This window comes from Mizuhopecten yessoensis, unplaced genomic scaffold (genome assembly GCF_002113885.1).
Source record: "Mizuhopecten yessoensis strain PY_sf001 unplaced genomic scaffold, ASM211388v2 scaffold11115, whole genome shotgun sequence".
Lineage (NCBI taxonomy): Eukaryota > Metazoa > Mollusca > Bivalvia > Pectinida > Pectinidae > Mizuhopecten > Mizuhopecten yessoensis.
In genome coordinates this window covers 821,090-833,660 of record NW_018408887.1, presented here as the reverse complement: position 1 = coordinate 833,660, position 12,571 = coordinate 821,090, and the positions used below count along the sequence as shown (strand labels likewise).

General features: G+C 35.4%; 1 protein-coding gene across 5 annotated transcripts in view; it reads right to left on the bottom strand.

The window, feature by feature from the left end:
- The window catches only part of LOC110466076, a 35,952-nt gene extending 25,637 nt beyond the window's left edge, over positions 1–10,315 (bottom strand). Inside the window, exons 1-3 of one of the 5 annotated variants that reach the window (XM_021522359.1) lie at positions 10,230–10,315; positions 5,864–6,164; positions 2,637–3,017 (exon numbers count right to left, since the gene is read on the bottom strand). In XM_021522359.1, the coding sequence (XP_021378034.1) occupies positions 2,637–2,826 (190 nt within the window). In that variant the 5' untranslated portion in view covers positions 2,827–3,017; positions 5,864–6,164; positions 10,230–10,315. Of the gene's footprint in view, positions 1–2,636; positions 3,018–5,863; positions 6,165–9,800; positions 10,024–10,229 lie in introns of those variants that run through there. The other 4 variants (XM_021522366.1, XM_021522358.1, XM_021522361.1 and 1 more) reach the window with 4 other exon arrangements.
- Between the last annotated feature and the right edge of the window lie 2,256 nt (positions 10,316–12,571).

Genomic DNA, 12,571 nt, shown 5'->3' with positions numbered 1-12,571 from the left:
GCCGCCATTTTCGATGCTCATTTGACACCTCTCGGTCTTTTATCATAGCAAGTGTGTTCCGAAATCATTACATTATCACTTACAGAAATGCGCAAGCTCTCATCTGATTGGTTAATGCAAAGGTCGCCTGAACATGACCCTCTACGGGATGTTGTTAGATCTTCAACGCGACATATCAGTAAACCGGAGCGATGTGAAGATATAATTTTAATTAGATTGAACCAGGAGACACATACAGTAGTAAGGAAGTATGAACACTAACAGTAATGTAAAACTAACCAGGAGACACATACAGTAGTAAGGAAGTATGACCACTTACAGTAATGTTAAACTAACCAGGAGACACATACAGTAGTAAGGAAGTATTAACACTTACAGTAATGTTAAACTAGCCAGAAGACACATACAGTAGTAAGGAAACATGCATATTAACAGTACTGTTAAGCTAACCAGGATATACAAACACTTACAGTAATGTTAAGCTAACCAAGAGACATATAGTAGAAAGGGAGTATCGACACTTACAGTACTGTTAAGCTAACCAGGAGACATAAAGTAGTAAGGAAGCAAGAACACTAACAGTACTGTTGAGCTAACCAGGAGACACATACAATAGTAAGGAAGTATGAACACTTTCAATATTGATAAGCTAACCAGGATATACATACAATAGTAATATAAGGTAGCATTTACACTTACAGTACTGTTAACCTAACCAGGAGACATAAAGTAGTAAAGAAGAAGAACACTTACAGTTCTGTTAAGCTAACCAGGAGATGCATACAATAGTAAGGAAGTTTGAACACTTACAGTACTGCTAAGCTAACCAGGAGATATAAAGTAGTAAGGAAGCATGAACACTTACAGTACTGTTAAGCTAACCAGAAGACATAAAGTAGTAAGGAAGCATGAACACTTACAGAACTGATAAACTAACCGGGAGACATATAGTAGAAAGGGAGTATGGACACTTACAGTACTGTTAAGCTAACCAGGAGACATAAAGTAGTAAGGAAGCAAGAACACTTACAGTACTGTTGAGCTAACCAGGAGACACATACAATAGTAAGGAAGTATGAACACTTTCAATACTGATAAGCTAGCCAGGATATACATACAATAATAATATAAGGTAGCATTAACACTAACAGTACTGTTAAACTAACCAGGAGACACATAAAGTAGTAAGGAAGCATGAACACTTACAGAACTGATAAACTAACCGGGAGCCATAAAGTAGTAAGGAAGTATGAACACTTACAGTACTATTAACCTAACCAGGAGACATAAAGTAGTAAGGAAGCATGAACACTTACAGAACTGATAAACTATCCGGGAGACATAAAGTAGTAAGGAAGTATGAACACTTACAGTACTGTTAAGCTAACCAGAAGACATAAAGTAGTAAGGAAGCATGGACACTTACAGTACTGTTATGCTAACCAGGAGATGCATACAGTAGTAAGGAAATATGAACACTTTCAATACTGATAAGCTAATCAGGATATACATACAATAGTAATATAAGGTAGTATTAACACTTACAGTACTGTTAAGCTTACCAGGAGACATTAAGTATTAAGGTAGCATTAACACTTACAGTACTGTTAACCTAACCAGGAGACATAAAGTAGTAAGGAAGTATGAACACTTACAGTACTGTTAAGCTAACCAGAAGACGCATACAATAGAAAGGAGGTATGAATATTAACAGTACTGTTAAGATAAAAAGGAGACAAATAATAAGGAAGCATAACCCTTTAAAGTCAATGCGTGAATACTTTAAGCTAACCAGACATGTGGATTCTCAGGTCCATCAAAGATGTCTCCTACCAATTAGTCTCTTTGTCAGGAACCAGGAGAACAGTATGTCCCTATTGTGTGAGGGAGGAAGCAGATCGGGATGGAGGAACAAAGTGACAGTTTACTGGCCTTTACAAAATCAATATGGAACCTAATTAGGTGGTTCACAAGGATGAGCAGATAGCATTCATCAGTTTGACAGTTTCACTACATACAAATACTATATCCCAGCTCCAAAGTGCCAGCACCTCTTTAGTTAGATTGGCAGAAAGCTTTTATTTTCTTATTTTTCATCAGTTTGACAATTTCATTATACATGTATACAAAAACTTCATCCATAGTATTGGTGCCAATATTCACAAGGATGAACAGCTAGACATCATTTTTTTCTTTTTCATTGGTTTTATTAAATACAATATCCAGAGTGTCAACTTTCACAAAGAGGAAAACAGAGGAGAAATAAATTAACTTACATATATCAGGAATGTCTGAGTCCCTGTCTAAAGAGACCATATATAATACCAACCTAAAGACATCATTATAATATACCTGCCTGAAGGATACCACCTATTATATCTGTCTAAAGAGACTTCTCAAAATACCTGCATACCGAGACCACTTCAACCTGTGTAAAGAGATCACTTCAACCTGTGTAAAGAGACCACTTCAACCTGTGTAAAGAGACCAATTATGCATCCCTTAAGAGACTTTTAATTATATATACCTGGCTAAAGAGACCATCCTTTAATCAGTCAACTGTACTATGTCCCTAACCCAATATGACACAACTAAATTAATTGACCAAGAAAAGAAAACGATAAGGAATTATTTACCTGAGTCAAATCTGTTGGCCTTCGTGTTCTTTGTGTATCGGAGACCAGGCACTGTACTTGGCTTGTTAGGATGGACAGAGGTCATTTTCACTACGTCTTGACCTTGAGGATGTAGGTAGTCTTCAATATCCACTCCCTGATTGGCGATCCCTTGACCACTGTCAGAACCCTGGGTGTGGGCTGTATCCATGATAACCCAGCTATCAGGACAATGACAAGGTTAATTGACCTCTGATGACCTTGGGATTGAACTACTACAGGTTAAGATGGACCAGTGTGGGATGGAGTTTGCTCCATACAATGTACAATCTTGAGAAACTTCATACACCAGTGTTTAAGTGAAAGTTTAGGTTCACTAGGCACAGGGGTTCCTCCGTCTACCTGAAATAAAAAGTAAACAGGTTAAATGTTGTCACGTTTTACCTACTAAACAACCACAACAGGAAACAATTTCAACCGCAATTACTTTTTCTAAATTCAGGCAACGATAACAGTGCAGATATTGATATAAAGAGAAGATTGTGTTCACAAACTTAGTCCAGGCGATGTACAGGTTTTAAAATAAAATAAACTACCTGGTATATAAACATTTTGATATAACTGGTTTATTTTTGTTCTATATTTTTTCGCTTTGTGACTATTTGGTATGGTTGGTATCTTCTGATTATAATGTTCATTACATGAACAAACAAATTGGGAATTAATTAAATTAGATACAAATCTTGCTGACACTGCCCTCAGTGTATTTGTACAGAACAAGAATGTTATCAATATACGTAGAAATATGAAAATAGGACCGATAATAATTATGTAGTTAAATTTCTTTTTACAGCTTTCTTTTTAATACTGAACTTGGTTCACACAAGTTAATTATAATTGCATTAGCATTATTTAAACTAATTAAGTTTATTTTTATCTTAATAAAATTGGCCCAGCTACTTAAGTTATAGAACACAGTCAGTCTCTGAGGAACTGTGAGTGAATAGGTGTTCTTAACATAATGTGAAAAACAACCATTGACATTTGTTTTGATTATTTTTGTATAGAGCCTTATGATATTCCAGTGGTGCTTTTTTTAAATTTATTTTTTGAATTACCAGATTATAAACACAAACACAAAATTGTTTGCAAATACATGAAAAATAAGTCCAGCACAACAATTAGGTGAACAATATAAGTAAACTGTAATTGTGATAGTTTACTTGTTCTTTTTTATATATCCATATTATTATCAGCTTTATCACCAGAAATCCATTCTCTGGACCAAACAAGTCCTGACTATAAACTCTTGATATTAAGCTTCAAAGTTCAAGTTATATTACTTGTAAAAGTTGGAAAATGTATCATATCAAAATCATCTTCCTTTTCCTGACAGAATATCTATCAGTAAGGTAGTCTAATCTGTGTTGTATCTTCGATGTCCATTTCAGTTTTCTCTCCTCATTCTATCCGACACATAGCATTTGACAAGAGAGTCATGTTAAGCTAAGCTAATGCATCCCCCAGTGGACAAACTGGATAAACTGTCAAATGTTCTTAAGTTTTGATCAACTCATTAGTACCTACAGTGTACATTACATCTGGTTTTCTTTCTCCAAATTGTATAAAGTACAGAAATCATGTCAGGAAAAAGACACATATACATATATATATATACACACTATATTGGATCTAGTCCCAATGTTTCCACTAACAACATTGTATCAATTTCATTATTTCTCAATATCAAATATTTTTACAGGCTAAATTTAGATCATCTCAACATTGACCCATGCATGTAAGTTTCAACATACAATGTAGCTGTCAGCTTGGGTATTTTCAGGATGAAATTCTGTTATAAAATCTCTTTTTTATATAAACTGAAAATAACTGTAAAATATTTACAAATTGTATTTTAATAAACAGATCATGATGTCACATTGATACGGATAGCTTTCCTTTCTACATGTACGTAGAAATCAGATACACAACATCAGAAGAATTAAGGACCTGACCTTTTGACTCATGACACAAAGAAATTGTATAAATTCAAGTAGTCAAGACGGGCAAGCAGGATATGAGAGTGTACATTTTGTGTGTCAATTGAGTAATGGTTAACAGTTTGACCTTACATGACCTTTGGTTAAAAACACAATGAAGGTAAATCTGGTAACATTTCCCCTTTAGCATTTAGCCCAACTACGTACTTACATTATAATTGCACTTCTGACACAGAAACCAAGGGGCCACTTATAATTACGTAGCAACGTTCATGTGACTTTCTGTCATTGTGGTTTGTCGTTTCGACCCAGTAACCCAGAGCTATCAAAACCAACAAGGTATACAGATCGGGATGATATGAAATCAAAATTATTGTGATGTAAACACCAAAAGGGATCAGAAAAGTTTAGGATTATAAAACGGCTGATGAAAAATAATAATTTATCAAATGTTTCTAGCAGTCTATACCATTGACACTTGCGTCGTAGATGTTCACTCCCACATAATTGCCCCTGGCGGTCATGAAGCCAATATTACGTCACAAGTATGTAATACATATATACAGTGTCTGTGACGTCACAAGTATGTAACACATATATATATAGAGTGTCTGTGACGTCCACAAGGGAGTCTAGAACCAACAGTGATCAATCAAAACGTTGAAGGGTTCAAGGATTTGGCAAAGAACATGTTGTTTACTTTTGATTTAAGTTTGTGCTGGATTGGAATCTGAGTCTGCTATCTCTTAAAGTACAAGTATAGACAAGGCATAATCTAATAGATAGCACGAGTTATCTCATTAAGTCTCTATATATATATACAAAGTACAGGTGCCAATCTTCCCAGCAGTCTCGTAGATAACCATGTTGTCAATGAATATCTCCACTGAAATACTGTATAGCATCATGCTTGCACTGCACAGAACTATACATTAAACCTTTAAAATGTTAAAAAATAAAATAAAAAAAATACTGTACAGCTTAAACATATATTGTAATTGGAGATTTTTCTGATCGATTTATTTGATTGTGGTAACCTATCAAACAGATAAAGCTTATCTAGCATACAGATAAACATGTGTGTATGATGATGAATAAATCATATGATGTGGTTTTTCCAACAAAGCAAGTGATTACACCGGATTTTGTGCGCAGCACAAATATTATGTATTATCATAGATCATGCATACCACAACCTAGGTAAATCAAAATAAAAAATAAATAAATAAATAAGTTTAATGTCCCTACCTTTCAATGAGTTGTCAAGAGATTTGTGTGTTTAAGCTATAAAATAACAATGGTGCCAGGAGTAAACAGTAACTGGATGGTTGGGGGTTCCGTTACCACAGGAGTCAGTGGCGCGCCAGCTGACAGACACCGGGACATTTAACATCTGTAAACATTCCTACAGATCACTGGTAACAGCACCCTTCCCACCACAGCTGTATGTACCACTGGGGCTTTCTATAATGTCTGTCTCCGAAAAACTGCAAAGTTGATTACGGCCCCCGTGCAGCAAATTGTAGCAGGGATGCTGCACACATGGAACCTGTATACAACACAGACACAAAAAATGACCATGCATCCTATGTAATACATGTTATCTTGACGCCAAATCTTTAAGTTGGTTTATTGACACTACAATAATTTGTACACAGGGCCAGCAGTTAAAGGCCATATAATTTTACAGTCTGCAGATCATGTGCAACAGAATCGTGATTTTGTTTTTACAGTTATATCTGATTTACAAGTTATGAACAAATCATGTCGTTTTAAAATGTAACTGTATACTGTATTTAATAACAGTGCCTGCAGTTAGGAATATACCCCTAAGAATTAAAAAAGAATATAACTTTCAAGATTAAACTTGACTTTCTTTTACAATAGTTGTGATACAAGTTCTAACTTATATTGATCAATCTTATTGTTGGTCAGAATGGTTACAAACGTACAGGGATCTTTATGTGGGAGGAAATCAGAGTACCCTGGGAAAACCCATTATGGGGGAGGAAAACAGCTAGAGTATCCGTGGAAACCCAAGTGGACAGGAAGGTGACCCCATACCTTTCCATGTCTGATCAGGAATCCAACCCTGGGCATATTGGTGGAAAGCAAGTGCACAATCCACAGTACCACCGACCACCCATATATAATATAATTTGAACGTATGTTGCAAAATTTCTTATTTTTTCTATCCATGTTTTATAATTACTGGAAGACATCTGGTTGGTTTTGTTAGATGATTTAAAGTGATCACGGGGAACTCTATTTGGGAGAGAGATACAGCAGACATTCAGGTCTATGCTGCAGTGGAATAATAATGATGGCCATCAAGGTATCAATGTGTCTAAACCAAGGGCAATATATTAACTGGTGCCATATGTTTCTTTTCAAATATTTCATATTTATCTGGTAATTTTACTTTTATAAGTCAATGTATGTACATCAAACACTTTTGCTTCAGTGTATTAAATACTTATAACTGCAAATTCTTGTTGTATCAAAGATCAGTCATACTTGATCAAAATTTGGCAACAGTGAACTAAAAATTCTCATGCCCCTGGGTGTTTTTAATGTGTATATAAAACTGTCAAAGATATTGGTGTAATTGGTATATATAGTATTGTATATCAGTACAGTACATCAGCATAGATATGTATGTACAGTAAACTGAGCAAAGAAAGATAATCCAGATATAACAAATTAGACTGTCTCCAATGTCCATTGAAAGGTATCATACCCGAACAATGTTAACTGATTCCAGTATACTGTCTACATACCATTTTGTTCTGTGTATGTGGTGATCCTACCACAAAGACTGATGTAATGATTCTATAATTTATACAATTTTGTCAAAGCAACCAACTATTTGAGACATACAATAAACCTTAATTTGCTATATTGCCATCATTTGTCCAGTCAAATTTTGGCATTATATAGGGGATTTGCAATATCAAGGAAGATGCTCAAAGCGATTGTTAACAAGGTTACCGCAAGCGGTATATAATACGCCCGTCACACATTGAATGAGCAGTTGTTTGTATGATTGAAATATATGAAGTATTTGTGAGTAATTGATATTGAAAGAGAAATCATTCAACATAACTGGTAGATCAATGAGTGCAATTCAACATCATGGAACACATGCATCGCATTAATGAAACCAAAGGGAATAACTCCAATAATTACGGTCGGATAATGGCGGTTATCGAACTTGTCCGAGGTTTCATGGTAATTAACCTTGTTGTGAAGTTTGAAGTTTATCCGTTAATAATTACTTGAGATATCGAGCGGACACTGTTTCGACAAGTCCATAAAGGAGCATAACTCCACAAATTTTGGTCGGATAATGGCGGTTATCAAACTTGTCCGAGCTTTCATGGTAATTAACCTTGTGGTGAAGTTTGAAGTTAATCCGTTAATAATTACTCGAGATATCGAGCGGACACTGTTTCGGCAAGTCCATAAAGGGGCATAACTCCACAAATTATGGTCGGATAATGGCGCTTATCGAACTTGTCCGAGGTTACATGGTAATTAACCTTGTTGTGAAGTTTGAAGTTTATCCGTTAATAATTACTTGAGATATCGAGCGGACATCGTTCGCATGCAAGCCCACCCACCCACCCGCCCGCCCGCTCACGTGATAACATAATACGTCCCCGTCTTCGACGGGCGTATAAAAAGTACAATCAAAGGGTCCTAAAGTCATTTAATGGTGATATTAGTAAACTGGCAAATGAAATGAAGGACAATGTATCAAGGTTTAGTTTTACTTAATTAAATTACATCAGAAATTCCTCAAAATAACAAAAACTCTGTAAACAATAGAGCTGTGACTGATGATGTCATTCATTTGGATGCTAATTATAGTACATCTAGAATATGTAAATGTTATATCTTAAAACAAAACAAATTTGTCTACAGTGATGCTTCCAATCCCATTGTCTTCCTACAACCCTGACAATTATCAAATGTTGATGAAAGATTACTGATAAACGTATATCTGTCAAATCTGACGACATCTATACTCATAAACCAGCACAAAGGTCTTTTACAATCCAAAAGTCTTCAAAAACGTTTTTGTCAGCATAGCATTGTGTTAAGCTGCCAAACTTCCTGCTATTGACAGTACCAAAAGATAAGGCAAATGACACAGTATAATGTTTTCATAGTTCATGCATGCAAGTTTTGGCACGTTGACAATTCACAAACCAGAAATGTTATTTATATCTATAAAGACTATTCAACAATTACCATGGCCTGGTTTGTATGTTGTTTCTTGTTTCTCTCATGGTATACAATGTATGTGCATGTAAATTCAAAACTTCCATAATGCCTAAACATATCCAGGAGGAGACAGGTTTGTTGGAGGTGGTAGGGACACTGGCGGCAGAGTGGGATGCCATGGGTGTTGCCGATGGAAAACTTTTTCAATTTTCATCTTTAAATGTGTTTCTTTTCTACTAAAAAAAATCACATTTGAATAGGAGGCGGGAATGAACTAACATGATATTTTTCATCGAACTCAATACACAATATCCTGCATCCTGAAACCTAATTTCTTGCAGACAACACAGGGAAGAGTCGTGATATCCCTGACTGCATTAACTCATTCACCCCTGAAGACACATTTGAACTCTTCCAGTTCAAAGGTTGGAATAGTTTATTATGAAATTTCAGGAGTGAATGAGTTAAAGAGGAGATTGCATGTTAGTACTATGTATAGTCTTGTCTCCACTCATACTCTTTTGTGACAAGCTTGAATCCTTTTCCAGTGTTAAATTATTCACACAGATTCCAATTCCCAAAGAGACGATGTGTATTCACCATGCCTGGCTGTATCACTGTCAGACATCAGAGACTACTTGACATTGTCATTCTACATGTATACGTACCGTTCGGTAAATACAGTTAACAAATAATTACTGGAAAGAAATATCAACCTACCAAGCATTTGACATTTAAACCAAACTTTTTTCACATATAATAGCCATAAGCTGACATATCAGTTATAATCACAGTTACAAAGACTCTTCTCTGAAATGTTAATTCAAATTACCAGTATACGTCAAATACAGTCTATACATACCAAATTTCAATCTGGAGTGTTTCTATATTTGAACATAGAGCTGAACTTGTATTAAACTATACAATATTCATCATTATAATGTAAAATACCTACCGTACAATTGATTCTACTTGTAATGTGTTTGTACAGCACTACAGCCTGGGGCCAATACTACATGCACATCTCCAATATATAATGAAGGCACACTACACCAGCCAAACTATATCTCCCTCATGGCAAAGATGGTCACAGCATTTAGGCAAAGAGGTGGTGTGGTTGAAGAGCCAGTGTAGAGCAATCAATGTTCTGTGGGCCCATGTATCTATAGGTCTCTATCACATGGACTAGATACTCTATAATTCCTTCCTACATGTAGCTAGCACTGTACAGTACACAATAACAAAACCAGTCTCTACACGACGCACTTGATCACTCATGTGACTATAATACGTTATGGACTTCATAGACAAAATAGTTTAACAATATACATAGACTGAATAACACAGATTTATACAAAGATATTGTCAGTACCAAAACACTTACATAGGTCAAAGGTAAAATCCTTCTGTGGACTGAGGTTAAAGGTAACGGTCCCCTGTGAACTCCCATAACACCTACACATATAATGACAGGTACCTGTAATACAGGTAAATACATACCTGTCTGGCGTTGCAGGTGACGAGAACAGTTTGTTGGCTTGCAGGCTACTCACCTTTGACTGATGGGAGCCGACACATCGAGCCCCCAGGCCCTCCGTACGTACATCCAATGGGTCTGATTGCCGTCATCACCACAGCCCAAATTAGGACAGCATTCATCATCTGGAAACAAGGAAGATGAAAATATGAAAAAGTATATAAATCAGAAATGAACTTATGAAGAATTTCTTTTTCCTTGCAAATTAGTACTCTTTCAACAACTGAGACATTTTCAAGAAACTTTTATGCTTCAACATGTTAAAATTTTGGTGCTTCTAAATGATAATCAAAGTCTGCTGGTATAATGTTAGCCGAAACATATACAGTTAAACGTTCGACTTACACCCCCATTCTCTTTAACACTTACATTATCATGTCAATCAAAATGAATCCCTCTGTTAAGTATAGACCTTTGATAAGAGGTTCTATCTGATTCTGTTAGGATTTTGATTTAATAGAGGAATTTTCAAAAAGGTTTTTAAAGATGACATTTTTTCAGTTCTAAGTGACATTCAAAATTCCAGTAAAATTCTCCATTAGCGCCTGTTAAGATGGTAGTCTGTAGCAGTCACAAACTTAAAAATAAATAAATAAAGATACATAAAATTATCAATTATGCAGACTGCAGGCTATAACAAAGATGTCCCATGCACAGGGATGACTAGATAACTATCACAGGCCAAAGAACATTTCAGAATGACATCTTAATTCAGGTACTTGATTTTGAATGTTCTTTTTTATGTTCATTCCGTCCTAAAGTTTTTCCCCAATATAACAGTTTCTTTTGTTTTGATAGAAGATGTATAACACAATTTTAACTACTAATTGGACAGATGTGAAAAGGTATTGGGTCAACTGCCCATCCAAGTGGGTACTCCCTGGGTCCTCCGGTTTCCTCCCATGTTTTAGATCCCCCGCGCTAACATCCAGGCCAACGAGTGAATAGTACAAGCTATAAAAACTTATTTCATAATTGTTGTCAAATAAATAAAGTTTATATTAGATGCATAACAATTGACTGATAAAATGGTTCACCACAGTTACAATGATTTATACTTCTTAAAGATGTTGTATTTATTTTATTTTTTATTGAACAAAGTATTTATTTTTGTGAAATATTAAAGTGTTCTAAGAATGATATTCAAACAATCCCTCAAACCAATCTATAAGCTTTGAGTTTTGATTGTCACATGGAAATACGTTTAAAACTGTACTTCATAAATCGGACAATATGTATTGAGCACACTTAATTGTATAACTACCTAACCAGTATTTGAACATTAAATATATGTACCTTAATGCTACAAAACTCTCATTTTGCCCTCCATGTGATGTTTTGTCAGTTAAACTGCTCAAAATTCTTATTATGTTGCATATTTTGTTTACATTGAATTCTTTAAAATACAAAAATAAATAACATAAATCTTAGCACTTGTACAGGACATTGGTTACAGTATACACTAAATACGGTCAGCTCCAACGTAATGACTGATATTTCCAATGTCATTAAGATTTATGGAAGAAACAGCAACTAAAAATAAGATCAATTAATGTAATAAACAAGAGGCCCAATGGGCCTGAATCGCTCACCTGGTATTAATCTCACACTACAGGCAGAATATCAGTGTTTGATTCATAAGAACCTATTAAAAGATTTAAACATTTGACGCCCGTGACCTTAAATGTTGAACAAGGACATTAGGTTGAACAGAGTTTAGTCTTCCAACCCAGCATGCTNTGAAAAAGGACATTAGGTTGAACAGAGTTTAGTCTTCCAACCCAGCATGCTTCTAGCAAAATATCATCACCCTGTACCGTTTGGTTATACAGAGCAAATCATTTAAAGATTTAAACATATATTGACCACTGTGACCTTGAATATGGGCGAAGGTCATTCACTTAAACAAACTTGGTAGCCATTCATCCCAGCATGTTAATGGCCAAATATCATCACCCTTAGCCTTTTGCTTATGAAGAAGTCGTTTAAAGGTTTTTAACATATTTGACCCCTGTGACCTTGATTATATGTCATGGTCATTCATTTGAACAAACTTGGTAGCCCTTCATCCCAGCATGTTACTTGCCAAATATCATCACCCTAGCTGTCTCGGTTATTCAGAACAAGTTGTTTAAAGGTTTTAAACATAGTTGACCCCTGTGACCTTGAATGTAAGTCAAGGTCATTTA